At 44.9% G+C, this 27330-nt stretch overlaps 1 protein-coding gene across 10 annotated transcripts in view; it reads right to left on the bottom strand.

Moving 5' to 3' along the window:
- KCNC2 (potassium voltage-gated channel subfamily C member 2) overlaps positions 1-26502 on the bottom strand; it is a 107245-nt gene extending 80743 nt beyond the window's left edge. For 2 of the 10 annotated variants that reach the window (XR_007244783.1, XR_007244782.1), the window contains exons 1-2: positions 25248-25852; positions 24320-25073 (exon numbers count right to left, since the gene is read on the bottom strand). Coding sequence is in view for 3 of the 10 variants with exons in the window: in XM_048499833.1 (XP_048355790.1) it covers positions 24320-25054 (735 nt within the window). In the remaining 7 variants the exon portion in view is untranslated. Of the gene's footprint in view, positions 1-24319; positions 25074-25247; positions 25859-26266 lie in introns of those variants that run through there. The other 8 variants (XR_007244780.1, XR_007244778.1, XR_007244784.1 and 5 more) reach the window with 8 other exon arrangements.
- Positions 26503-27330: the final 828 nt, after the last annotated feature.

The following is a 27330-nucleotide window of genomic DNA, read 5'->3' as shown; positions in this document are numbered from 1 at the left end:
CGGCTCAGTATGGACGCCCAGCTTCGGGTGAACTTGAAGGTTTGGGTGAACTTGCTGCGCCAACCCTGCCTAGGTGACAGGATGATTTATGTCCAACCGCGGAGACTTATGGATCCTGTTGGATTCCTGAATGCTCTGCGGGATCCTAAACCTCCTGGCACCCTTGATGAGCAAGTGGAGAACTGGAATTCCAGGCTCTCTGATGCCATCAAGGTGATTACTTCCTGACGTCCTCTGCGCCCCACTCTCGGCTGGCCCCATGGTATACCGAGGAGCTGCGTCGTATGAAACGGGAGCTCAGATGTGTAGAGCAAGTGTGGAGGAAGCCTCATGACAAAACTGTGCAAACATCTTATAGGCTGTTTATGAAAGCCTATGAGATGGAAACAAAGAGGACAAAGAGAGAGTACTTCTCATCCTCTCTTGTCTCCACTAGCTCTCACGCAGCACAATAGTTTCGTATTATTTGATCGCTTACCTCGTTGACCGAGGGCTCAACAAATACTCAAATGGCTTTCGGCTGTGAGGCATTTATGAGCTTTTTTGCAGATAAAGTCACGTCACTCTGCCAGGATCTTCCTGCCTCTGTTGCTACAATTAGCAAACTGGAAGTTCCGCTGCCGTCTTCGGGTCCTTACTTGGACCAGTTTTCCCTGCACGCTGCGGCTGATGTCAACGAGGCCCTGGCTGCTGTTAGACCTACTAACAGCTCATCAAGGGTGCCAGGAGGTTCAGGATCCTCTGGATCCGTACCCCTCCTGGCTAATTAGAGCATGCCAGGAGGAGTTGCAACCCCACCTGTTGAATTTTATCAACTGCTTCCTTAGGCAAAGAGTGTTTTCAGTTGGGCTGAAGGAGGCAGTGGTCCACCCACTCATAAAAAGACCATCTTCAGATCCCAGTGATCTGGCCAATTACTGTCCTGTTTCAAATCTTTTGTTTCTGGGGAAGGTAATTGAGAGTGGTGTTGGAGCAGCTTCAGAGCTTCGTGGAGGACACTTCGTGGAGGACACTTCGTGGCACTCGGTCCCTTTCAGTCTGGCTTCTGTACTGGGCATGGGATGGAGAACATGCCCGTCACAGATACGCTACACATCCAGCTTGACCGAGGTGGATTGGCACTGCTGGTATTTTGGGGCTTTACAGCATCATTTGATGTGGTCGATCACAACCTTTTGACCCAATGCCTGGCCGTCTCCAAAGTGTGGGGCACTGTCCTCCAGTGGATTGCCTCATTTCTCCGGGACCGGAGTCAGCAAGCCTGGCGTGGGGACCAGGCCCCCCAGAGGTGCCCGCTTCATTGCGTCGTGCCTCAGGGGGATTTGTTATCCCCGCTGTTGTTCAACATCTACATGCGGCCCCTTGCTCAGCTGGTGTGGAGTTTTGGGCTGATCTGTCATCAATATGCTGATGACACTCAGTTCATTCTGTTGATGGAGGGGAGCGGCCACTGCTCCTGTGGCTCTACAGCATTGTTTGAAGGCAGACGCTGATTGGTTGAAGAAGAGCAGGTTAAAACTTATCGAAGACGGAGATCCTTTGCCTGGGCCGTAGGGAGGGGATTGGTGATTTGCAGCTGCTGGTGATGGAAGGGATCTCTTTGGTACTGACCTCTTTGGCCCGCAACCTGGGGTCCACCTGGATTCATCTCTTTCCATGGAGACCCAGGAGGCCCATGTTACCTGAGTTATTTTTTTCCACATTCGCCAGGCCTGGCGACTGGCTCCCTACCTCTCCCAAGCTGACCTGGTCATAGTGATCCATGCAACAGTCACCTCTAGGTTAGACTATTGTAACTTGTTCTACGCGGGCCTTCCCTTGTGGCTGATTCGGAAACTGAAGCTGGTCCAGCATACGGTGGCTTGTCTTCTGGCGGGTGGGTTATAAGAGATCACATCTCCCCCGTGTTGTGCTGCCTGCACTGGCTCCTGGTGGAATTCTGGATCATCTTCAAGGTGTTGGTATTGACTTTTAAGGCCCTTCGCGGTCTGGGGCCCTCATACCTTCAAGACCGCCTGACCCCATATGTCCCAACTAGGCCTCTGTGTTCTGCAGAGGTGAATTTACTGGTAGTCCCTCACCCCTCAATTATGTGGCTTTTACGGCCCTGGCCCCTGCCTGGTAGAACACTCTTCCTACAACTGTTTGGGCCCTGCGGGACCTTGGTGAGTTCCACAGGGCCTGAAAAAAATGGGTTGTTCCACCAGGCCTTTGGGAAGGCTGGCTACGGATTGCCTGCCTCCACTTGATGCCCCATATACCATCCATTGTACCATCTTCGTCATTCTGTCGGTTTCCTCCTGAGCATGGGATCAGATGCCTCCAATAAAATATGTGGGATACTGCTGCTGTTTTAAATACTATTAATGTATTATTTATATTTATGTATTGTGATATACTGTTGTTGCCTTTTGGCCTTATTGTACACAGCTCAGAGCCCTTCAGGGGTTGGACGGTATACGAAAATTAGTAAATAATAATAATATTTCAGTTGTCTTTGGATCACAAACTCACAGATGATAAACCAAAATTACGTTCTTACTTTATGTATATAAGTATGTGCAATAAGACTTCACAGATCAAAACCAGTGAATATTAAAGATTTTCCCTTACTACAAACTGGCTAAAGAACTCCCAAAGTGTGATAAATTCAATCACTTTTACTTCACAAATAAATTTATGGTTCCATCCAAAAAGGGGAGGTGAATCCACTGAGAGCGCACAGCTGCACTGATGGATTTGTCCTCCCCGGGGCACTTACCCTGGCAGAGGGGCAGCCACCGCACCCCTCCAGGCATTGCAGGATCCCAGTGCCTTGCAGCCACAGCCAGCATAGTGGGGGTAGGCTCAGGGCATAGCCAGGGGAGGAATTGAGTTAGCTTCCCCCAGCCTTTGACTATGTTATGCTGGTGGACAGAGTCGCAGACTTACAGCACCAAAAAGGGTAGTGCAAGTCTATTATAGGCAATGGGGGCTTCTCAGTGGCAGGGAGGTTCTTTCACCTTATCAGCGTCCTTTCGCCACTAGGAAGCCTCTCTTGCTTCTGAGAATACAGCCTCTTGGATGGGGCTGCCCATCATATATTTTCTCTTAGATAGAAAAGCGAGAGAAAACAGGGAAATACTAAACATGCAAACACCGCCTACATTTTATGGCAACACCATTCTCTAATTTTTCAAGTCTGTCACTTGTTTCTAGTCTTCAAAAGCTTCAAAAGCAATCTTTTATTGGCTCTGTGTTCTGATCTTTCAACTTTTTAACTGTCATCTCATGGACATCAAGGCTTTTCGGTGGTTTCTGAATATGTATCCTCCAGTTCCTAATAAATTCTTATATGGGTTTTCTAACTGTAGCCACTCATAAATGCAATGGAGATTCTAACATTTCAGTTCTATTTCCCTGGATGTCCTATATGTCATAGAAAAGCCACTAAAAAGAAAAAGGAATGCAAGAAAGGGACACTAATGATTTTTAAAAGACGCTGAAAATTCGCAACAGTAAAATCTGTTCATTGTCATTCTTTGAGGCTATTTGTACAAATGCTTTGTCACATATATTTTTTCACAAATCCTGTTGGTATTCTATTTGGGAAGGGACATGCTATAAAAATGTGATCCACATTCCAAGCTTACTATTTCTTGGTGAATGTGACTGCATGTCTTCAGAAAAAAAAAGTCAAACTTTGATGCCAAAGTTAAGCACTCTCTAATTCCAATTAAAGTTACAGGTGAGCTAAACATGTGCTTCTTCACACTGAAATCAAGACCATAAGAATGCTGGATTTTGGCTAAACTGCTTCTAAATGTTCTGCTTCTGTGAAGTCTGGAAATAGTTTACATTGTCACAATCTATGTGGAAGTGAAAAATATCATACATTGGCACCCCCCAGTAAGTAGATTTAAAAATACATCAAAACTTAAAAGTACCCATTGCAATAATAAAAATCATTAGAGAGATCTCTTTTCTTATTACTTTGATTGTTACAGGCAACTTAGCTGTTAGCGTGTATTTCAAAGAATACATGTGATTAAGAAGATCATGATAAAGCATGTGAATAGCTTTCTCAAGTTGGTTATTACTTTTGTTATCCTGCCTTTTGCAGCTAATAAAACATTACAAAGTTATGGATCATAATGAGAAGCTAGATGACTTTTTTCTATCTCAAATTACAGCAGTTTAATGGGTATAATACCGAAAAGCAATTCCAAATGCTATTTTTCTGTTATATTAAATATTATGTTACATTACAGAAGACATGTTCTTCAATTATCTTTTAGTTCAACATCACATGATCATATGAAACACATTTTAAAACAGCTTTTAAGAAAACAAAACAAAACATGGAAACTAGGGCTTCTGCAGTAATCCACTAGATGTTGTAGTTCTATTGGGGCAGACAAGGACCCTCTCTGTATTTAAGTCAGAAGGGAGGAATAATCCTTCAGCTGATAGATGCGTAAACTTTTGCACAGGAAACATAAAACTGGATTCACATCTTGCCAATGCTGCTAAGAATAGCAGCAAAACTAGCAAACTTTAGGTTGCATTCAGAGCTACTTTAAATGGTGCCTGGGGCTCATTATGGGCACCGTTCCCCGCAACAGCTGTGCCCCAGCCCTGTAGTTGAATGTTGGCATCCTGCTCACATTTCCACATGGAGGTCAGGTGTCACGCCAGGAGGTATGAGAAGGTATTGCTGGAGCTGCTGCCAGACATAGATGAGGGGAAGGGGGAGTGAGGTTGAGGAAATAGTCCTCTACTTATCTGGCCACGTTTGGGGGGGGGCGCAAAATCATGGAAAAAATAAGACATCCCTGGAAAATAAGCCCTAATGCATATTTTGGAGCAAAATTTAATATAAGTCCCTGTCTTATTTTCGGGGAAACACAGTAGCTGAGGAGATTGGGTATCTGTTCAGGTTCAAAGCTGGGATTGGTCAGCCACAGAGTGTGGACTTTGCTCTCCCTGTTGGGTGTTTGTGTAAAGTACTCACCCATTAGTGCTAAGTGCCCTCTCTATGCTTTTCCCACCTCCAAGGTACCTCTTTGCCCTAAGTCCACATAGCAGGGAGTTTTCAGACAGCATCCTGTGCCATCCACTCTACCTCATGAATTGTGGGGAATCCTGGTTGGGGGTTTTATAGGGGTTGGCAGGCATGACAGGATTCAGGGCAGGAAATGGAGGTGTCTGTTAGTGCCCTTAGTCGACATTCAGAACTGCTTGGGGCCTTGTTGATATATCAGAATAATGCTATGCCAGTAACAATTCTGGTATAACTCTAACTCTCAGAAATACAAAGTGCATTTCAACTGAATCTAAGCCTTTCCATACAAAAGAAAATATTATTCTAATGTATGCCAAGGAGTCTTAAATTGCTCATTATACATAGTTAATACAATTTTATTGGCTTTCATCTGAACAATGGATATGTGCCAATTGGTTTCCTAAAGGAAAACTGCTAATATAACTTTGGAAAATTAAAGCAAGCAATTAAGAAACAAAGCAAGTTATAAAAGCTAATGCTTACTGAAATGCAGCAGAATTATTCACTTTATAACTATAATGCTTTAGAATATAGCCATTCAGCCTCAATATATCTATGGATAAGTTACATGCTGATATAAATCTGGGGAAGGGAATTATTCTTAGTAGAGAAAGCATATAATTGCCCTGTATTTTCAACCAAATTAAAGAATGAACTAGGTAGGATAACAATTCATTTGAAGAAAATTAAAGTGAAGAATGTTTTTTGCATAGTGTACAGTATCTCAGTTGCGACCACAATGATTGCTGATGACATCCCAATTCTGTGGTGAGGCTGCAGCTAAAAACACTCCTCTTTATTAAGCATATGCAACATACATGTGTAGACCTGCCTGTTTGTAACTGTTATGACAAGCATCTTTTTAAAACTCTCACATTACTCTGATTTGCCAGAGGTCTTAACCAATGATGGCAACTTCAGACAAACTGCACTCTGGGAACTAGGAAAGGCCTTCCTTATTCATTGTACCCATTGAAAAGGACCTTTGCATTTCACAGCTGCACAGTACAGGAAGAGCGATGCTGCAGAACTATTAGTAGCTATATAGCACGAAAGGCACAATTAGGTTGCAAACCTTTGGATCAATGCTCAAGTTCTTATCACAAATTCTGAGTGCCACTTCTCATCACAGAAGAAGATTGAGGAAGCTCCAAACTACACTTGTACAGTTGTTAAAGGAATGCTAAATGAAGAGAATAAATATGTAAGCCATTTTAGCAATCAGTATGAAACTAAAATTTTACGCTTGATGCCCAGGAACTCAAAATAAATACAATATTCACAATATAAGAGAGTAAAAACAGACAATCCAATACATTCCTATCATGACTAAATCAAATGGGTAACCAGCCACATGAATAAGTGGAGGCAGGCTTTGGCTGCTGTTGAATTTAGCATCACTACCTTCTTCTTCCCTTATTGTTGTAAAAGAGCAGGAAAAGTTCACAATTAAAGTCTCTTTTTTAAAGCCAGACCAAACTCTGAACTTAAATTTTTATTTTAATTATCCTATTTTATCCCTTCTTCTTCCAAAGGACTTGGGCTGGTATCCACAAGTTCTTCCCTCGTACTTCTTATTCTGTGAAATAAATCATGCAGAAGGAAACCGATCAACTCAAGATCACTCAGTGATCTTCATAGCTGCAGGGAGACTTGAACCCAGATCTCCTCAGCCCTTGTTCCTCTAACTGTTGTGGCACACAAGTCAGTGGAATGGTGCGACAGACACAAAAGTGTTAGGAAAAGGCTGGATCCACTGAGATGTGAAGGGAACGCATGCAGTCATACTGCAGTTTTTCAGATGCTTTTACTTTACTGAGAAAGAAGTAATTTAGTTCACAGTGATTAGTAAAATCTCTTCTTTGACTTATGGAGCAAAATTAAAAATGTTGTATTATACATAACCAGTACTCTGCATGAAATTATTTTAAAATTAGTAAAACTAATTAAATGGGGCTTTACTACATAAAGACAGACATAAGAAAGTAGCTCCAGTGTGAGTTTGTGCTTTAAGAAACGTTAATTAATGACAACTATCAATGCTTTGTATGCAATGAAAATACCCTGCACTAAATTTTTTACAGAGACCACCCTTATCTGGACAATTCATGGTGACCCTTGGTGTACCATGTATCTAAAAGCTTCACCCTGGGAACTTCTGCCATTTATTAGGTTTTAAATTAATGCCAAGATTGTCAAAACAAATGAGGCTCCACTGAATGACTTACCTTATGGGATCATCAATGACACCATTTTTAAGCATTAAGCAACTAATTAATTTGCTCATAATCATAGCCTGTGTTTTGATGCCTTCTCAAAACACAAGCATAGCAGTGTCCAGTGAAGCAGCAGCACAGACAGGAAGATAACTACTTTCACTAAACAGTGAGAAGGCACATGGCCACAATGGAGGAAGCATGTGCTTAGAGCTGGCACTGATGTCTGCTGGTTGGTTATAAGCATCTAGTGCTAGCTCACTTATATGGTTCTGATTACAGCTATCCCCTGCATTCACCATTGTCTTGTGCCTCCTGCTACTAAGAGAATACAGACTTAGAGCAGCTACTTCTAAATTATAAGGGCTTCTTATACATCTTGCTGCTAACCAGTAGTTGCTGCTGCAGCAGTGGAACGTCATCAAACAAAAGATGAGTAGTCATGATATCTGCAAATCTTAACAAAACAGGAGACTAGTGGCATCTGAAAATCTACTAAAATCCATTCCAGTATAAGGTATGAGTCAAACATCATTCTCTCAGGTGGACTGAGATGTATGTTCATTAGGTCAATTTTTTAAGCTCAGAACAGAAAGGTGTGGGGAGAGATGTTCCAAGGAGAGGCCACTTTAAAACAAGAGCCAATATAGAGAGTAAGCAGTTCACTAAGAGTGAGAGAGATGAGTTTTACAAGTGAGAGAAGTTAGCAGGCCCATCTTCTAGGGCCTAGGCCAGTGGTTCTCAACCTGGGGGTCGGGACCCCTTTGAGGGTCGAATGACCCTTTCACAGGGGTCACCTAAGACTTTCTGCATCAGTGTTCTTCATCTGTAAAATGGATAAATGTTAGGGTTGGGGGTCACCACAACATGAGGAACTGTATTAAAGGGTCGCGGCATTAGGAAGGTTGAGAACCACTGGCCTAGGCCGTTCACAGAATTATACCAGAGCTCAGTTAAGACGTTTTGGATATCCCATTACTGAAAAAAAAATGGGCCACTTTCTACATTCACACTATTTCTTCACATAGGCCCTTTCTCACACACAATTTGCATTCCACAAAAAAGGGAGAATGATTGTTCTGAGGAAGGTAAAAGGTGGAAGAGAGAGAAAGAAGCAGGGAAAGAGAAAGACGATGAAGGAAGAGAAAAAGGTAACTAAGTAGCTGGAAGAGAAAAAATGAGAGGCTCCCAAGAGAAGGGAAGATAGTGTAGAATAGTTGGTGGATGTGATGGACAGAAGGAAGGAAAGAGGAAATAATGGAGCTAAAACTCAAACATCAAAGCAGAGGGAAGTCATCAGGCAGGTTCATCAAAATTTTCTCAGAGAAAGTATAATTTTGCTATAAATATAACAGGGATCTCCCTGTATGGGCATACATCATAGGCAGATACTCTAGAAACATTAATCAGAAAATCCCAAAAGTTTCCAATATTAATTTTTAAAAGCTAAGAGTAGGCTTGCATGATTGCAGTGGAATCTCTGCTGACTGCACAAGGCTGTGTCTGTGATAAGAACTGACAGTGAATTAACCTGCCAGCATGAAAACCAAATGTACAGAGACATCAGGACACATCTTAGAGATTCTTTTTAAGGCAGGAATCAAGGGACAAAGGTATAACTGCATAGAAAGATAATTTGGATATTATACTTTGGCATTAACATCAAATAACTTTCCAAAACAAGATGCTAAATTTATGCATTTTTTTGTAAATGTGGCTTTTTATACTTTCTGTACATTGACTTTCCACTCCCAAATTATGTCAACATAGTAAAATAAAAGCTTTGTATATTTTGGTCTATAACATTCCATTATATTACTGATATGCTTCTGGTGACTGAATCCAAGTGGTCCTAAACACCACATCAAACAGCCCTCTACCTTGCAAACTGGACATAATGTAAGATGCTTGAAAGATGCTCAATAAAATGGCTTTCACTCACATATTCCGAAAGGTACCCAGAGAGGCAGATTCCAGCTGTATTTTCATAGCTGTTGATGCATCAAGCAGTCGGCAGATACCCAGGAAAGGGTGCCAATTGCTCTCTTTCAGACCAGCAAGTAGTCTATACATTAGTTCTCCATATCATTTAAGCAGAAACACATACAAATAATACATTTTAATGTGGTGCACTTGAAATACTTCTGCTGTCACAATGCTAATAAGCCATGAAGGGGTTTTAAAGCAGCATTGTAGAGGTAAGTTTAAAGACTATAATACACATAATTAGATGATACTGGCCTTGACCTGAAATTACCCAGGCTAGTCTGACCTTGTCAGATCTCAGAAGTCAAGCAGGGTTAACCCTGGTTAGAATCTGGATGAGAGACTACCAAGGCAATGGCAAACAAACTCTGAAAGTCTCTTGCCTGAAAATGGCTACAGGTTGCCATAAGTTGGGTGTAACTTGACGGCACTTTACACACACAGATAATCTGGCCCTGAAGGTAGGCATTTTCAGGTGCCTCCTTAGCACGTAAGAATGATTCAAAATAGTATCTTTTTTATGTCATAGGAGCAGTACTGAACCAAATAAACTAATTAATGGGAATACAGCAACCTCTCTGCAGGGGAGAGATACGGAAGATCTTGGGTCTGAGCCCACAAAATGGCATAGGTGTGCAAAGAACTGTAGGAAATCTATGCATGGTGAACAACATAGCGGACCACAATATTTGTACAGTCTTTTGTAGAGCGCATCAATATAAAGGATTGATGAATGAATTTAAAGGATTTTTGACAAATCCAATTACCAGAGACTTTTTTCAGTAAAAGTTACCAAGACATCTGGCACAGGGGGAAAAACATGTGCACAACCCTGAGAAACCACATTATTTGAAAGCAGCAAAGTCTGTTACTTCTGATGGAGTGTTGTCCAATAGACTAAAGAATTCATAGCCTCTCTGTGGAGCTACCATAACAACCAGTTTCTTTTCTTTCTTCTCTACACTAATTCCTAACTTGGACTTGGGCAAGGTAAAAAGACTGACCCAGATTAAAGGAACACATCTGCCATGCACACCACCAGCACATGCTGTGAGGCACGTATCAAACTCCCTTCAAAGGGAACAGTAAAAGGGCCATACTGATATTTTAATTCACACGTTAAAAGGAAAGCACAGCAGAGAAATTCCACTTTCCACCCAAGCTAACAGGTTACCACTGAATTAGAAATGAAGTGCTGTTTAACCTGCAGGCCATCAACAGCAATAGAGATGCCCAGTGGAATCAAGCATATATTTCCTGAAGTAGTATGTTAGATGCTCTATCATTAGGAAATCATTAAAGTTTGTGTGTCAAAAGCTTTGTCACATGGGACACCAGTCTTGAGTACAAACATAAGATGTCCATTAAAAAGATGGGTATGGAGTTTATCTGTACCACATTCTACTCAATAGGGACTCAAAGTGGCTTATAACATTTTTCACTTGTCCATTCCATCTTCACTAGAATCTTGTGAGGCAGGTCAGATTGAGAGAATGCAATGCACAGAAGATCACAAGAAAGTTTTCAGACAGAATGGCATTTGAACCTTCCTCACAGATCCTAGCCTAACACCCTAACCAGTAAACCAAAGCGGCCTTCACCACAAATGGTGTCATATAAGAGTGACTCTAGAGGCAGTTTGAACCCAGCTGAAACAAGAACTCTTTCCCAGAAGCAGCAATAAGATTGAGAACTCTAGGGAGAGTCAGTGCCATTCCCTGGAAGGAAGAAGGGAGTGTGGGCATACTCAAAACTGATAGGGGAAAAATGCCTAAAAAAGGATTGGGCTTAGAGGTGCAGGTTTATTATGGATATTGAAAACGCTATTTGCTAAGGAGGGCCAAAGCATCATTAACTATTATAAAGGCTGCCATGGAACTGAGAGGCATGGAACTGAGAGGCAAACTGCTCAGGCTTACCTCCCAAAAGCATTCTTGATGGTCAGTTGAGAAGGCAACAGCAACCCTTGCCTATGTTTGAAAAAGTATCAGCATTGAACGTATTAAGTATGTAGTAAACCGAGACTACTATGTTGAGTGGTCCAATGAAGCTCAGCAGGTCTTAAGCCTGCTTGTTGTCTCAGAACCAGAGGTGGAGCACTCACGGGGACACGTGGGGACACATGGCCCCGGGCGCAAGCCAGGTGGTCACAATGAGGGGTGGAGAATCACCCCCCATACCCCTACCCTAGGTCCCGCCTCGCCAGGCACCCCTCTGCTGGCCAAAGGAGCAGTGTGGCTGGGCCGCCACCTGGTGCCCGTCGGCCCGGCCCCACCAGGCTGCTCCTTCAGTGGCCCCAGGCACCATTTCCCCCCCACGTCTCTGCTCAGAACACAAAAACAGGAAACTCCATTTACTTCAGCAATTCTCCAAAAACTACAGGGGCTGAAAAGGGCCAAATAAGCCTAACTAAAAAACACAAAACCTTCCAGATAAATAACACTTTTTACAAAGAGCCACTGAGAATTGCAAGGCTCTGTCAACCCAAGCCTTGAGGGCAGCCAGGAAAATAATCTTTCACTCAGACATAGCTAAGCCTTTAAAAGAGGATTCGTCAGTTCTCAACCCCCAGGTTTCTGTTCTCCAAACAGACAGAAGGAGGCACAGGCATACCTTGATGGGGTGTGTGTGTGTGTGTCTTGCAACCCAGGCACCATTCACCTCGATCATGTGGGGGGACACACTTGGCCATCAACCCCCTCCCTCCCTGCCTTGCTGTCCCTCCTGCCGCCTCACTCTCCCGCCACCTCGCTCTCTTACCTGCCGCATAGTTCTCCCACTTGCCACCTCGTTCTCCCACCTGCCGCCTTGCTCTCCTGCCTGCCTGCATGCTGCTTTGGAGAGGTAAGGGTACAGTTTGAAGGGAAGGCATGCTTTTGGAGAGAGGACACAATTTTGGGGGGCCTAGAGACACAGTTTTAGTACTTGTCCCAGGTGTCATTTTCTGGAGGTACAGCACATGAAGGAGGGCGAGACAGGCTTTCAGTCAGGCAATCTCTGCAAGACCCCTCCCATAGGCTCTTGGAGTTGACACTCTGGAAGCTGAAAGAAGCCAGGGAAGGGGGGGGAAGGAGGCTTTCAATCAGACAGCTTATCTGAGCCAACAGAATAAGTGTGTGTCCAGCCACACCTCCAAACTTCTCCATTGTTGGAAAGACAAAAAGAGGGGGAGGCACAGGAGTACAGGTTTATAAAATGGCATCCAAGGCTAACCCCAGATGCTGCACACACCCCCAGCAGCAACCCCCCTGAACACATGGAGATCAGGGGGTGAGGTAGACCCATTTGATGCTGACCTCAGCTCATCCAGGTCAATCTTTAATTTACAGGCTTCCAGCCTACAGTTTAAATGTCGATTCAAGTGTCTCTGAGGCCAGGATCAGACTGAGCAGCAGGGACTGACTGGCTCTAGATTTATACTGGCTCTGCTAGAAGCCTGCAGTCTAAAACTGGACCCGGGCAAGCTCAAGTCAGCATCAACCGGGCCCACCCTACCCCCTATCTCCATGTGGAGTCTGGGGGTGGAGTGAGTCCTGTTTGCTGGTGTTCAACTGTACCCCAGGGAGTTTGGGCCCAGGATGCTGTTCTGAAGGGAGGGGATTGGTCCTGCAATGTGCCTTCAAGAAAGTAGCACCAAGGGCTCCAGCCCCACCCACCCCATGCCCCTATTGCTTGCCACTGGGGAGGCAGCTTGTAACGTTTTTAAGGTTGGATTGAAATGATTGTAGGTTTGTGTGGCTTTGAACTGAGTGCTGAATAGGAGAGAGGGAGGGAGTGGCCATAAAAAGGCAGCTGAGCTGTGATTGGGTTTTGTGAGGACTGTCTGAGGGGGGGGAGGAAGAAAGGTTATAAAAGGGAGTGGAGACAGAGAGAGAGGGTTTTATGTGCTAGAGCAGGGGTAGGGAACCTTTAACAGCCAAAGAGCCATTTGGACCCGGTTTCCACGGAAAAGAAAACACATGGAGCCGCAAATACTTTTTGACATTTAAAATAAAGATAACACTGTATATATTGTTTTTTACCAATTATAGTGTATTGCTTATGAAAGCAGTGGCTTTCACATCATGCATGGGCTGCACACACAGAGAGAGAAAGACACACACACACCCATTCTCCCCATGGTTTTTGAGCACTGAGTGCGTGCAAAATAAATATATTTTATAAATATGAATATAATAATGGAGATGGGGAAAGTCATTGGCTGCCTAATTCTGTTCCGTTCTGGGCAGGGTTTTTTTTTTGGGGGGGTGCTTTTAAAGGACGCATGCTAGTCATTATGGCTGAAGAGATACTTGAAAATGCAACACCTGTTAAAATCTCAGAACCCAGAAGGGCTGCCATTATTCAAGGCGGCCATTTCAGTGCACTTTCTCTGCCACACTGACCTCATCAGGTGTCTGTTGTGGGAAAAGGAAGGGAAAGGGGTTTGTAAGCCACCTTGAGTCTCCTTACAGGAGAGAAAGGTGGGGTATAAATCCAAAATCATCATCTTCATCTGTATTGAAAACTGCCTTTACAACGTCCCCCATCTACTTTCCTGAAAGGCGTGGAGGGCACATTGTGGAATGGGACCACTGATTTAAATAATTTTTACAGACACTTCTGAGACGGCATGAAATTGAGCCCGTAAGAATGAATAAATCTCTGGAACTCACTGACAAACCTTTTCTTAAGCAATACAGAGATATGTTGGAGCGATGCTTATCACAAATTAATAAGCCCTATTCCATGATGCAATGTTTGTGAGCTATAATGTATCTTAATCAAAAACTATATTTAGTAGGTTTTTCTTCAACTCTGCTCTGGAGCTCCCCTTCCTCCACCTGGCTGTGTGTGGCCAGAGGTGCCATCCCTCCCTTTCCTCTGGTTGGCTGGTCCCCAGCCTGGCATCCTTCTTCTAAGGGGGGTGGGGGGTGGTAAGGTGAGTGGTTCCCACCCTTCCATGTACTGTAGTGAGCTGGGCACTTTCTGCCTGTCTCTTTTGGTGGCAATTCCTGATTGCTGCTCCAGATTGGTCTGTAATTGCTAGGCACAAGTGTGGCACATGTGCCAAAAAGATTGCTTCCCTTTGAATTTGTCCTTGATTTCCAATACTCTCCCCCCTTTGCTGGCTGTCTCTGGAGTTTAATTTGCAGCCCTGGGGCATCCCCACCACCCAAATCCCAGACAGGATCCCAGGCTAAACTCAGATATTTCCTGTGGTGTTCCGTTCTGGAAAATCACCAAGTTAAACAGCTCAAGCTAATTAACACCGAAAATAATTTAGCAGCAAAACAAGCAGGGAAACCAGCCCCACACAAAGTGTCTTTCCAGGTGTGACGTGTTGCCACCCCGGGGTGCTGTGTGGGGGCTTGCACCTTCCCTCCATCCCTTTCCAGGGTGTTGGTCTCCTCATCTGAGGCCCTGGTAGTAGGGGGCCTAGCCTTCTTTAAAGCCCTTAGCCACAGGTTGGAGCTAGGCAGGCTCCTTGTCCTAACCCACCACGCTCTTCACTCCCTTTTCCCCCCACTCCCAGCCAGGCTAGGGTCCCTGGCTTGTCGGGGGTTGTTCTTTCCTCTGAGACTCTTCCCCGTCTCCTCCCCTTCTCTCTCTCTCTCTCTTGCTCCATTCTCTCACCTCTGCTTCTCTCTCTCTTGCTCTATTCTCTCACCTCTGCTTCTCTCTCTCTCTCTTGCTGTATTCTCTCACGTCTGCTTCTCTCTCTCTCTCTTGCTCCGTTTTCTTTTCTCTGCTTCTCTCTCTCTCTCTCTTGCTCCGTTTTCTTTTCTCTGCTTCTCTCTCTCTCTTGCTCTATTCTCTCACGTCTGCTTCTCTCTCTCTCTCTCTTGCTGTATTCTCTCACGTCTGCTTCTCTCTCTCTCTCTCTTGCTTCTCTCTTGCTTCTGCTCTTCTCTTCCTATGCTTCTCTCTCTTCTCTTGCTCCATTCTCTCGCCTCTGCTTCTCTCTCTCTTGTCTTGTTCGTTTTCTTTCCTCTGTTTCTCTCTCTCTCGCCCATTCGCCACCTCTGCTTTTCTCTCTCTCTTGTTCGCTTCTGTCCTGTGCTTCTCTCCCTCTCATCTCACAGGAGGGCTGCACGTGAATGACCATGGCCCGATGTGGGGAGGGCACGGGGTGGGCGAGCGGTGCAATAATGCACGTGCAAAAGGTTCAGCATTCTTCCGGCAAGTAAAGCGCGCGCAAAACGTTCTTCCGGCACAGAGGAGGGGAGGGGAGAGAGGGGAGGCAAAACGTCCTTCCAGCACAGAGGAGAGGAGGGGGGGAGCCGAGTAGAGATGTAAACAGTGCGAGACAAGACTTGTGAGCTAATGCGAGGCCCCAGGAAGGGGCAACCATGCCGGGAGCCGCACTGCAAGTAGTCAGGAGCCGTTTGCGGCTCGCGAGCCGCGGGTTCCCGACCCCTGTGCTAGAGTGAGAGAGATCTCTGTGTGTGAAGGGGGTGAAGTTGTGTGAGAAGAATTTTGGCTGCGGTTTTTACAAGGAGAGAGGGAAAAATTGAAGTTAGTTGTGAAATGTATTAATCTGTGAGGAATACAGAAATTGACAAAGTTAGTGTGTCAGAATTCTCTCTGAGGAAGAACTGGAGTCTGTCAGAAAAGGACAGAAGATGTATGAGTGTGACAAAGAGTGACGAAGTTTCACTGTAAGAGTGAAAAGGGTCAAAATGGCTATGTTGACTGGAAGTTATTTAAAGTAGTTGGTGCCTCAGATTTTATTTTAATTTTTGTAAATAATTTGTTTGGAACCTTGAAGTTACCTACTAGTTATAAATAAAATCTTATTTTGGTTCAATGAAATATTGGCACTCCCACCTGATTTTCCTTAGTACCACAAATGCTATCCGTTTGCCTTACATCTCATGCACCCTACCAAGAAAAGAATAAAATAAAAGGGGGAATAAAATAGTTTTGGGGATGTTATTCCTGGTGGTAGCCTAAAAAATAAAGAGACAGAGAAAACAATTAAATAGTGGAAAGGCACCATCAGACAGCCCTTCTCACATATATTGTCTTTCAGGCAGGAAGGCTGCAGCCAAAGCCTTAGGAAGAGCCATTCTGAATCGGAGGCTCTGTCAGGCCACAATTCCCAGTGTCCCCCCACTAATGGGTCTTTATTCAGAGCCAGTGAATCCAAGGTTCATTCATATCACCTCTCATCACAGGGGGAAGATTCCTTCATTCAGGCCAGCATGCAGCCGACCGCCTTTGATAAACAGCTCTCTGGAGACCAGCTCTATCTAAGCATTCCTTCAGGAGCAGACTGATGACAGAAAGAGCGGACCGCTCTGCTTGTGTGATCTCCCATGCAGATAAGGCTCAGAGAATGGGAATTTATCAGTGTCATTTTAAAGCCACAGTTTGCACAATCCTGAGGATCTCTTGAGCCGTACAACAAAGTAGAGATCCAGAAACATTTTTTCTTTAACCGTAGTACAGTGGAACCTTGGTGTTCACCGGTAATCCGTCCAGCAACAGCCGGCGAACTTAGAAAACGGCATACTCTGAGGTACGCCGTTTGCGCATACACAACACCGTTTGCGTATGTGCAACACCGTTTGCGTAGCCTCGGAAGCCGACAGAAACCGAAGCTTCCGACAACTTCCGAGTGCGGAAGTCGGTGACTGGCGATCAGCAATCTCCAAAATCGGCGATCACTGAAGGCGTCGATTTCCGAGGTACCACTGTATATTCTTCACTGGAATGACGATGAGAGAAACAAGTCTCCTCTGCCTCAAGAATGAGGTGAGGAAAAACACTGAGTAGCAATGGAGATCCTCTCTTTGCAGCAGAAAAAAGTAGCATCACTAGTCACATGAGCGTTTTGGCGGGAAAGCGCCAGAAGAAGGGGTGCTCCTAGTCTGCTACAAAGCACTGGAAATCTTTTCCTTGGCTGGCCTGCACTTGCGCAGTTCCAATGTGAGACTGCAAATTATACATGGAGATGAGGCATGATGTTGTCTACAAGGCTATTCAAATGAAAAGGAAGCCCACACTGTTTATCAGGAGTTGCATATGTGAGCATTACAATTCACAGTCATTCTGCTCCCAGCTATATTAATGCAAATTATGACTGAATCATGACTTTGAGGTGTTTCTTTGGATTAATCCACTGTAGCTGAATTTGGATATGCACACATATGTTCACATATAACCATTATCTGAAATGACAGCATAGATTATCTGTATGATGCTGGTATCAAAACAACAGACACAATTATTTTAAGATTAATAAACAACAGTAAAAATGTTTTCAATGAAAACAAAAAGCCAGAAGCTGACCTGTTTCCATGGAAACAAGAAGAGAAGTAGACAGAGCAGCTCTAGAGGAAAAAAAAATGCTGGGCAGAAAAATCTCTTATCCTACCTTTTCCACACATCAACTCAAACACCAAGTATTAGAATGACTGAGTCAATTTTTCTTGTATTCATAACTTATTAAGCAACAGGTGACAGCCAACTCTGTATCTGCTATTTTCTCCAACTAGTGCACCAGCATTCTGATAGACAGAATGCTGATGCAACCCTCAGAAAAATTATTCAGTTTACCCCTGGAAAACATAGGCAAACAGAGAATTTAAAAATAGCATAAGTGATACATTACCATTATTGTTGTCAATGTTTCTCTTCCTCTTATTGTCCTATAAACAATCATTTCCAAATACTGTATCATGGCTAGAGGTTGATAGCATATTCTAAGCAAGTAAAGCAAGCTACTCTTACCATAATGGCAAAGATAAGTTCCTTGTTTATTTTCTTAGGGCATATTCATAACAATTTTTGTCACAAAAATATCCATATTATTAATTTCTGAGAACACACTCGGCCAGGTCATGATTCAGTTGAACCAACTGTAGGGTTATGATACAGCTCTGTTTTCTCCCATTCTGTAACCTACACGCATATTCAGGCAACAAATCAAAATGTTATGAGGAAAGGATGTATGCACCTGTCTTCATATCCTCAGAGCTCAGACTTGCAATGCAGTTACTGGAAGGCAGTCAATGACAATTTCAGACTTCAAATGTGCCAACATATAAAAATTACACTTTTATTTAAAAGGGCTTTGCTAAGACTTGTATTATATTTAAAAATAGCAGTGGTTTTGCTAACCATGGGAAAATAGACAAGCCCTTTGAAACAAAATGTCTTATCACACACAAGAGTTGATTTCACCAGTACCACTGATAGTGAATCGACAATCTAATACAAATTTCTTAAAACTGAGAGAGGTTTAGCATCCCATAATAAATTAATTAATTGTATGTGTGTATATTTCCACATATATGCAAACATATGTGTACAGTGTAAAATATATCATATCAATTTTCTGTTGCATACTGAGTTTCATATTTATCTTATTTTATCATACTTCACTCAAAAACCAGCTCCCAAAAAAGGTTTTTATGTGGAAACTTCATGTGCCGCCTCTCCAGAGATGTGTTCAACTCACATCACAAACTAAAATACAACAAAAACAACAGCATAGAAGAGATCCATGGGCACAACAGCAGCACAAAGCAGCATTGCAAAAAGCACCCCCACCCCCCCCCGGTGGTCACAACCTTTCTCCCCTCTGAAGGTCAGGGAACAGACAGCAGAGCTTGAGAAAAGGATCATCACTGATGGAATGCCCAGTGTAGGGTCAGTAGCACTGTAAGTCCTCCAGCCCCAAGCTACTATTAACCAGCAATTTGAATTTTGCCCGGAAACCAAAGTGCAACCAGTGAATAAATTTTAACACAGCAGTGATAGGAAACCTGTATCCAGCACCTGACAACAGCTTGATTGCCACTTTCTAGACTAGCTAAAGTATCCAGCCTGTTTTTAAAGGAAGCCCCACATAAAGCACATAATCTAATTTGCATGTGATGAAAACATGGACCAGATAATGCTTTTAGGGGAATGACCATAGTTGACATATCCCTGAAAGATTTTGGCTGAAGATCTCAAGAAAGAGACTAAGTTCCTCTTAATCTGCACCCAAAATCTACCTGGTTGGACCCAGCCCTGGCCCATCTTCAGCCAAGGCATCTGCAACAAAGTCAGTGACTTCGCTAATGATGCAGGAACCAAGAGAAACACACCCACTTCCCTTTTTCCTTAGGAAGCCAACATTGGCTGAATCAGAACTCCCAGGGTTTGACCCTCGGCAGCAGGTAACCACAACAGCCAGACACCTCCCTCCTGGGTCCCAGAGCTTTGAATACCAGTTAATAATATTTTCCTCTGGTGCCAGGGCAACAAAGACCCAGCCAGGGAACAGTGACCTTCAAAGGCCTGTCAGGCCAGCTAGCGAGCACAGAGGCAACCGGCAGAGACCCAACTGTGACAGCCTAGGAGCACAAGAGGGGCCCAGTCATGCAAGAACCAGGGAGGGAGGGAGGGAGGGAGGGAGGGAGGGAGGGAGGGAGGGAGGGAGGGAGGGAGGGAGGGAGGGAGGAAGGGAGGAAGGGAGGAAGGAAGGAAGGAAGGAAGGAAGGAAGGAAGGAAGGAAGGAAGGAAGGAAGGAAGGAAGGAAGGAAGGAAGGAAGGAAGGAAGGAAGGAAGGAAGGAAGGAAGGAAGGAAGGAAGGAAGGAAGGAAGGAAGGAAGGAAGGAAGGAAGGAAGGAAGGAAGGAAGAGCCTAAGGCCTCCTAGGAACTAGCCAGTGAAAGAAAGGGGGAGGGTCAGCAAGGATGGGACAGGAGACTGGAAGCAAGTGCTCCAACCCTTGAGCAATGTAATGACTCAGGCTATGGAGCCAGGGGGTGGGGATGGGGATGACTGGCAGGGTAAGGTAAAATCATAAATGGCAGCTCCACAACCAGACCAGGGAGGAGAGAAGGAGAATTGTACTTCCAGGACAAGGGACTACTCCAGGAAACAGAGGGCAGACTTGGTGACTCAACCCTTTCCATCCCTTTCTATTCTGAAGCCTGGGGAGATCCGGAGGAATGAAAGCAGCATAATGGCTGTGGAACAGGAGGTAGCGCAACCAATGGAGGAGATTCATGTTACCATCTCGTAACTTGTCCATTAGATGAAAACTTGCCCTCTGGAGTAGAAGAAAACAATTCTTCATCTTCTTTTGTAAAGATCCTAAAACGCTTTAGAACAGTGATGGCGAACCTATGGCACGGGTGCCAGAGGTGGCACTCAGAGCCCTCTCTGTGGGCACTCGCAAACAGAGCCCCCCCCCACCCCCCATCTAGGCTGGCTTGAGCCACTGGGCTTGATTATTAGCATTAAACCTAAGACCTAGTTTTGGGGAAGCAGTGTAGGTAACTCTGTTAAGCGCTGTTAAACCTCACTGATTTTCATGCGAAGAACTAAAACATGATCCTTTACCTGGGAGTAAGCTTGGTTGCTGACAATGCGGCTTGCTTCTGAGTAAACCCTCCTAGGGTTGTGATTCACCTGTTGGAAGAGTTGCATGGTTGCTTCAAAGCAAAGCCACCGACTACCACCAAGCTTACTCCCGAGAAACGCACGCTTTGGAGCCAACCGGTTTTTGTAAACTAAAACCTCAGTATTCATGTTACATTGCCATGTTGGCACTTTGCGATAACTAAGTGGGTTTTGGGTTGCAATTTGGGCACTCGGTCTCGAAAAGGTTCGCTATCACTGCTTTAGAATATTGCAACAGATTTTCAGGCCCATTCTAGTTTTCAAAACCTAAGTATAATTATTGCACAGGAGCATGGTAGTGGAGTGTACATGGCAAACAAACCAATGACAAATCTTACACTGCTGAGGCATTTGTAGTCCAATTGTACACCATCCACTTTGTGCTGTCAATTGTTTAAAGAGTCATGGCAACTTGTAGCTGAAGAATGTACACAACTGATTTGATGGAAAGGGTGTGTGTGTTTGCACAAGAAAGAGAGAGAAAGATGATCGTGAAGTTTCCTATCTTCTGTTTCTCTGTTAGCTCTTGATCACAACTGGCCAGGAACATATGATTTCAGCTTTCGCACATTTTTTCCCCATTCCAACTTGGATTATGGAACAGCCGATTTAGGAAAGAGGCAACAGCACCAACATACACCATGTTTTGGCCCTGACCTGAATGGCCTAGGCTAGCCTGATCTCATCAGATCTTAGAAACAAAGCAGGGTGAGCCCTAGTTAGTAATTGGATGAGAGATGACAAAGAAATATCAGGGTCACTATGCAGAGGAAGCCAATGGCAAACCACATCTGTAAGTCTCTTGCCTTGAGGCAACAGACAGAGTAGAGGATTGTGCATCTGCTTCTTAATATTTCTGCAAAGGTCCCATCACTGGCATTGGAAAACTAAGGAGAGGAGGGGGGCTCTCGGCCAACGTTAAATCCAGACAGGAGACAGTGAGATTCCTGTTGCTACAGTATTGTTTGATAAGTAGATATCCTGAAACATCATGCAGCCTGTCTGATGACCAAATACTGAGAAGTGTTTAAATCTTCACATTTTTTGTTTCTGAGGTGCTATCTACACTCAGTATACTTTCCACAATGGTATGTGCATATTTAACAACACATTTAAAAAATCATAAATTATTCTGTAAGTTTGAAAAACCAGAGAATTCAAAAATTAGATATATCCATAAATAAAGTTACCCAGTTACAACATGAATCAATTATGGAATTTCTGTAAGCATCTTATGTGTTTTTATTGATTTATTTTATAATAGTCAATGTTTTTAATAGTTGAAATACTGTATTGCTTTTATGTGTGCTGTCTTGATGACCTTGATTAGATGGCAGCATAAAAATGTTTTATATAAAATAAATAAATAATACTGATGACTGAGAACAATGCATTCTGACCCGACAGTAGTCTACTAGACAATATGGCAAGTAGCCATACCAGTGCCACCTGTCATCCAAATGCTGCTGATGGGCACTTCCCATGTACTTCAGCAGATTATGAAAGAAGAGGTGTTTTTACCTTCTGCTTCCTAATCCCCAAAACACCCATATATTTCTTACCTGGACTGCAGCTGCATCAAAGCAAAGAAGATCAAAGGATATATACACACAGATGGATAATTACTGTTATCAGACACTTCAATGTAAGTCTAAAGCAAATGTCACATAAAGAATAATAAAATAAGTAAAATAGTCCCATCAGAATAATACAATATAATGCCATGAATCTTTGATTTTATATTCCATCCAAAAGTCTATCACAAATCACCTTGAGGAATCAATAACTATTCAAAGGATAAGAGAAAAATCAAGATCAGTCTTCTGTCACACTTACTACATTAGACTTGGGTCACCTTCAATTATTCCTGCTGCAGGTACCAAACAAAAATCCAAACAGAGACAACAAAATAAAATATATTAATGGATGCAGGTAGCATGTTGTTTGGCCCTTATACATACAGAGAAATATCACAAATGGACAATGAAGAACAAAAGTATGTATTCTTCTGTAAAAATCCCAGCTCAGCATGGACAAGGCTCTCACTGCGTATCAGTCTCAGTTGCCTATCTACAAAACAGAAATAGAAAGACACCTGTTGGAGCATGAATAAATTGAAGATGACAAAGTATGATACAGGCCTTGGGAAAACCCAGCAGTGTACCAAGGTTGCTCTCAGGGCACATTCTGATGACTCTTGTATTTGGTCGTTAGCAGCATGGCTTCAAAATCTCCAGTTCTTTGCTGATCAGATACATATTGTTCTTCATTTTGCACTGATCTCTGCTGATCCACACAGCAAACAAGAACCAAGGCAACCTATATAACCTACACAATGTACAATGTACATTACCAGTTTTTTGCTTTAAACAAAAATGTAGCCTTACAGATACCAGTTTTTTCATAGAACTTTTTTCCATGTTTCTTGCGTGCTGAAGTGCCCAACTTCATCCATGTAACTGTTTCGATCAAAAAAAATCGCAGGTTGGTTTTACACACGAGCTTACATGCTGATGTCCATGGTTTTATATACATCTACACAACTGCTTTTCAGAGTTGTGCTACCTTTAAGTTGGACAACAGACAGCGCCATATACCATAAAGACCACGTTTAGCCACCATTTGGAACCATCCAAGTGGTATAAACTTTTTATGATTTTTTTCCAAAGATAACGTCCATGAGAGTTAGCACTAAATCTAGAGATTCATGAAAAGAAGGAGGTTAGGGACAGTCTCACAATCACTGGGATTTGGTTAGAATAGTTCTTTTGTGTAAGGGAGCCACCTTCTGATCTCCACACTTACCGAGTCAATCACCTGGAATAAGAGCCTTCTAATGTTTTATTCAAGAGAACCACTGAGGAATTTTAATGGGGTGAATAGCAAGCTGGGCTTGAATGAAAGCCTTGGGTTCATACTTCATGGCAGCCACACAGCATCACTTGATCATCAGCAAATGAGAGTTGAAACATGTGAAGCACTAAAACGGGTAAACATTTTACCCCTAGCGTATTCTAATACATTTCTCAAGACATCCTGACCAATCCACAAATAGCATATACATGCCATCCACAGGCCAATTGCTGGCAATATAGGTTTGATTCAAACTAAAGGTGCCTTCCATAAGACTTTCTTATATCATGTGGGTCACAGACACTGCACAATCACGATGCCCTATGGGAGACTGCTTTTGCCTTAGCCAGCGCTACGTTTAAATCAAGCCAGAACACATGGTAAGTGCTTCAGAATATGACAAGCTGACATAGAACAAATTCACAGGTAAGCACTTTATCCATGAACTGATTTACCTCTATTGTAGAAGCCAGTCTCACAAGCATGGTTCATTCATAAAGAAATAATTTATTCTTATTTCACATGGCTATTATGAAGAACCAATAGCCGGAGGGAAACCAACCCAGACAGTCCCTGGAGATACTTCCAAGTCCTCCCTCTATCAGAGAGGAAGACAAGGGAAACAACCCAGGAAGTACAACCAAAAGGCAACTATACCTGAGATCTTTCCAAGTGTTCAATTGTAAACCACGGTGGTTACCTTGATGGGGAAAAGCGGTATGTACATTGCACTCAACGAAGAAAAGCTGACCTTTTCCACCCTTCCTGCCACAGCAGCCCCGTCTTTTTCGATCTGCACACAGATCAAGAGAGACCCGGGCTCTCCCCCATCTTACCCTGGCGGCGCGGGAAGAGTAGGGGTCCTCGAAGAGCGCCCACATGCGCGGCTGCAATCTCTTCCAGCGCCCACCGTGACCGTCGAGGGGAGAGCCATTGGCGGAGGACGACGAGGAGGCCCCCACGGCGCCCATGTCCTCGAAGCCCAGGCGCTTGGCGGCGAGGTCGTCGTCGTCTGGGTCGCCCGGCGGCTCGCCGGTGATGAGATCGGGCGCCTCGAAGATGTCGAGCGCCTCCTCGGCGTCGCGGTGTTGCCTGTAGGTCATCCAGCAGCAGGGCTCCACGTCGGTCTCGTCGATGCCCCAGAAGGCCAACTCCTCCTCGAAGAGCGGCCCGCACACATCGGCGGGGCAGTGCAACTTGCCCGTGCGGTAGTAGTTGAGGACGTAGGCGAAGACTCCCGGGTGGCGGTCGAAGAAGAACTCGCAGCACGCGCCGTTCCCGCCACTCGGAGCGGCGGCGCCATTGCCGCAGCTGCTTCCGCCCGCTCCGTCCGGGAAGCCTCCTCCAGGATTGGCTGCGCCAGGGCCCGGGTTAGGGGCGGGCAGTAGCGGCAGGGGAGCCGGCAGCGGCAGTGGCAGGTCTTCTCCGCCGCCAGGGGACTCGCCTTGGGACTGGCAGGCGAGCAGAGCCAGGCGGGTGCCCGGCAGAGTCTTGAGGGTGCTTCGATAGGTTTCGTGCCTGGTGCCGCCGACGTTGAGGATCACCCTCTCGTTATCCTCGAGCTTCCCCATCCCTGTGGCTCAGACATGACTGCAGGCGAGAAGAAGGAAAGACACAACAAGCGACAGACCTGTTGTTATTTTTAGGCCGGCTTGCTGGAAGGAAGAGCTCGCGTATCAAGGAAGCGGGAGGGAAGGGGAGGGGGCTGCAGCCGCGTGACATCCCCCATCCCATGAAGGAAGATACCGGAATGAAATAGCCTACCATGATGTTGCAGGGAGCACCCAGCGCGTCCAACGGGAAGAGGGACGAAGCCCTTCCGAGAAGACACATGCTCGGGCATCACGGGCGCTTTTCCCCAGTCGAGGGAGGGGCTCCCTCCAATCTCCATGCATTCATTAGCATCTCGTTCCAGCCCCCCCCCCCCCATTCTTGCTCGTTCGTTTCTCCTTACTCTCCGATTATGCAGCCTGCCTTTCTCCCCTCCTTCTCCCAGTCTATATCCACCCTTCTCCGTGAATAATACTGACCTCTACTATTGACGGTCACCTGCTAATATCGGATCCCTTGAGTTCCCTGTCTGTCCTCTCCTGAAGTTCCTCAGGCTCAGTGGCAAACGCGCGGCTTCTTCTCAGGGATCACAAAGTTGCTTTTACAAACGACCCTGGAAACAAACCGTTGGATCCTTCTAGTTTTTTCCCCTTGATACAGAGCATCCCCTTCAGCCACGCTCCTTCTTCAAGGCAGTCTTTGCCTCGCCTATCATCATATGACATCTTCCTTTTCCTTCTGTTTTCTCACATCTTCTCTCTCACCCCACCCCTGCTTGTGATGATCTGAACTCTTCCTCTGAATGCCCACCCCCCACTCCAAGGCTAAACCCAAAATAACACTGCCTCTACTAGATAAATAGTCACCTTCGCTAAGCCCTGCTCTTATCCATTCTTTCCGGATTTGTTCAGTCAAGTTGTCGGAACTGAAATTAGGAATTAAGAAATGTGCCATTTGGCCATTTGCTATATGAGAAACCTACAAAAGGCAAGGGTTTGGCTAGTAATAAAAACACCCAGCCCCCCCCCCTTTCCTCCCCATCAAATCAAGCAGCAGGCACACCCTACAGGATCTCTTATCTTATAGTCTTAGCAGTTTTCTACATTCTACCCTCACAGGATTCTTCCTGTAGGTCCAAGCATAGATAAAAATAACAGATGGAACCACAAACACATCACTGTGATTGTGTTTCATCCATACCCCTCCCCATCATCACATTCCATCCTCAGTACCTTAGGAGGCTCTTCTTCACAGAGCAAGTGCTGTTTCCTTAGCGGCTTCTGCCAGAGTCCTAGTCAGCCGATCTGTGCGCGTCTGTGTGAAGCTAAGAACTACTTGTTGTGAGCTCTTTTCCCTCCCATCTTCAGGTAGCCATTCCAGCGCCCTTGACTACCGGCTACGAAAGCCATGAAAGCCATCCCCACCTGCTGCTAGGAAACCTCTGTTCTGTCAGTTGGCAAGATAGAGGAAATGCTTTAGCATCACAAGGATGAAAACCATCACAGAACCATGGGGGAGGGGGGAGAGTGTCAACAAAATGGGCTCTGATGATCAAAAGGATTTAGCACTGTTTAATCCAAGCAACTCTCTAATTTGCCTTAACCCCGGGGGTTTCAAGCATGCAGCCCTGGGGACAGATCAGGTCCTTTGAGAGGGTTTATGAGACAGCTTTAACTCCCCACCCCACTCTTGATCTGCCCTGAAGAGCCCACAGCAGGCTAGCCAGTCCAGGCACCCACCCCACCTCTGCTTCCAATCTGGGACACCCACCCCACTGTGGGCTTGCCACTCCAGACACACAAGCCACTGCATTCCTGATTAGGCATGCCACATCCAAACTGCAGGTTCACCAGTCTAGGTATCCATCCTACTGCAGGCTGGCCAGTTCAGACACTAACCCCACCCTACTCCCAGTCTGCCCTGGCAAGCCACACCTCTCAAACCATCCTGGGCTGGCAAGCCCACCACACACACACACCATGCCAATCTGGACTGGCAACTCTAGTGTGGGCTCGCCAGCTGAGGTAACCACCCTCATCTTATTGCTGATCTAGGCTGGTGAGTCTGCTGTGGGATCACCTGCTGAGCCAGCTCCCCACCCCATCCCCACACATCCCAAGTGCCAACCACCTTCCCCAGTGCTGATCTGTGGGTTCATCGCTCCAGGCACCATCCTCCACTTCCAATATGGCCTGGCGAGCCCACTCTAAGCTCACTGGTCCAGGCACCTCAACTCATCCCAATTTGTCTGGCAAGTCTGCTGCAGGCTCACCAGTCCCAGCAGCCAACCTACCTC

Source organism: Sphaerodactylus townsendi, linkage group LG06, assembly GCF_021028975.2.
Source record: "Sphaerodactylus townsendi isolate TG3544 linkage group LG06, MPM_Stown_v2.3, whole genome shotgun sequence".
NCBI lineage: Eukaryota > Metazoa > Chordata > Lepidosauria > Squamata > Sphaerodactylidae > Sphaerodactylus > Sphaerodactylus townsendi.
This window is presented reverse-complemented; position numbering and strand designations above follow the sequence as displayed.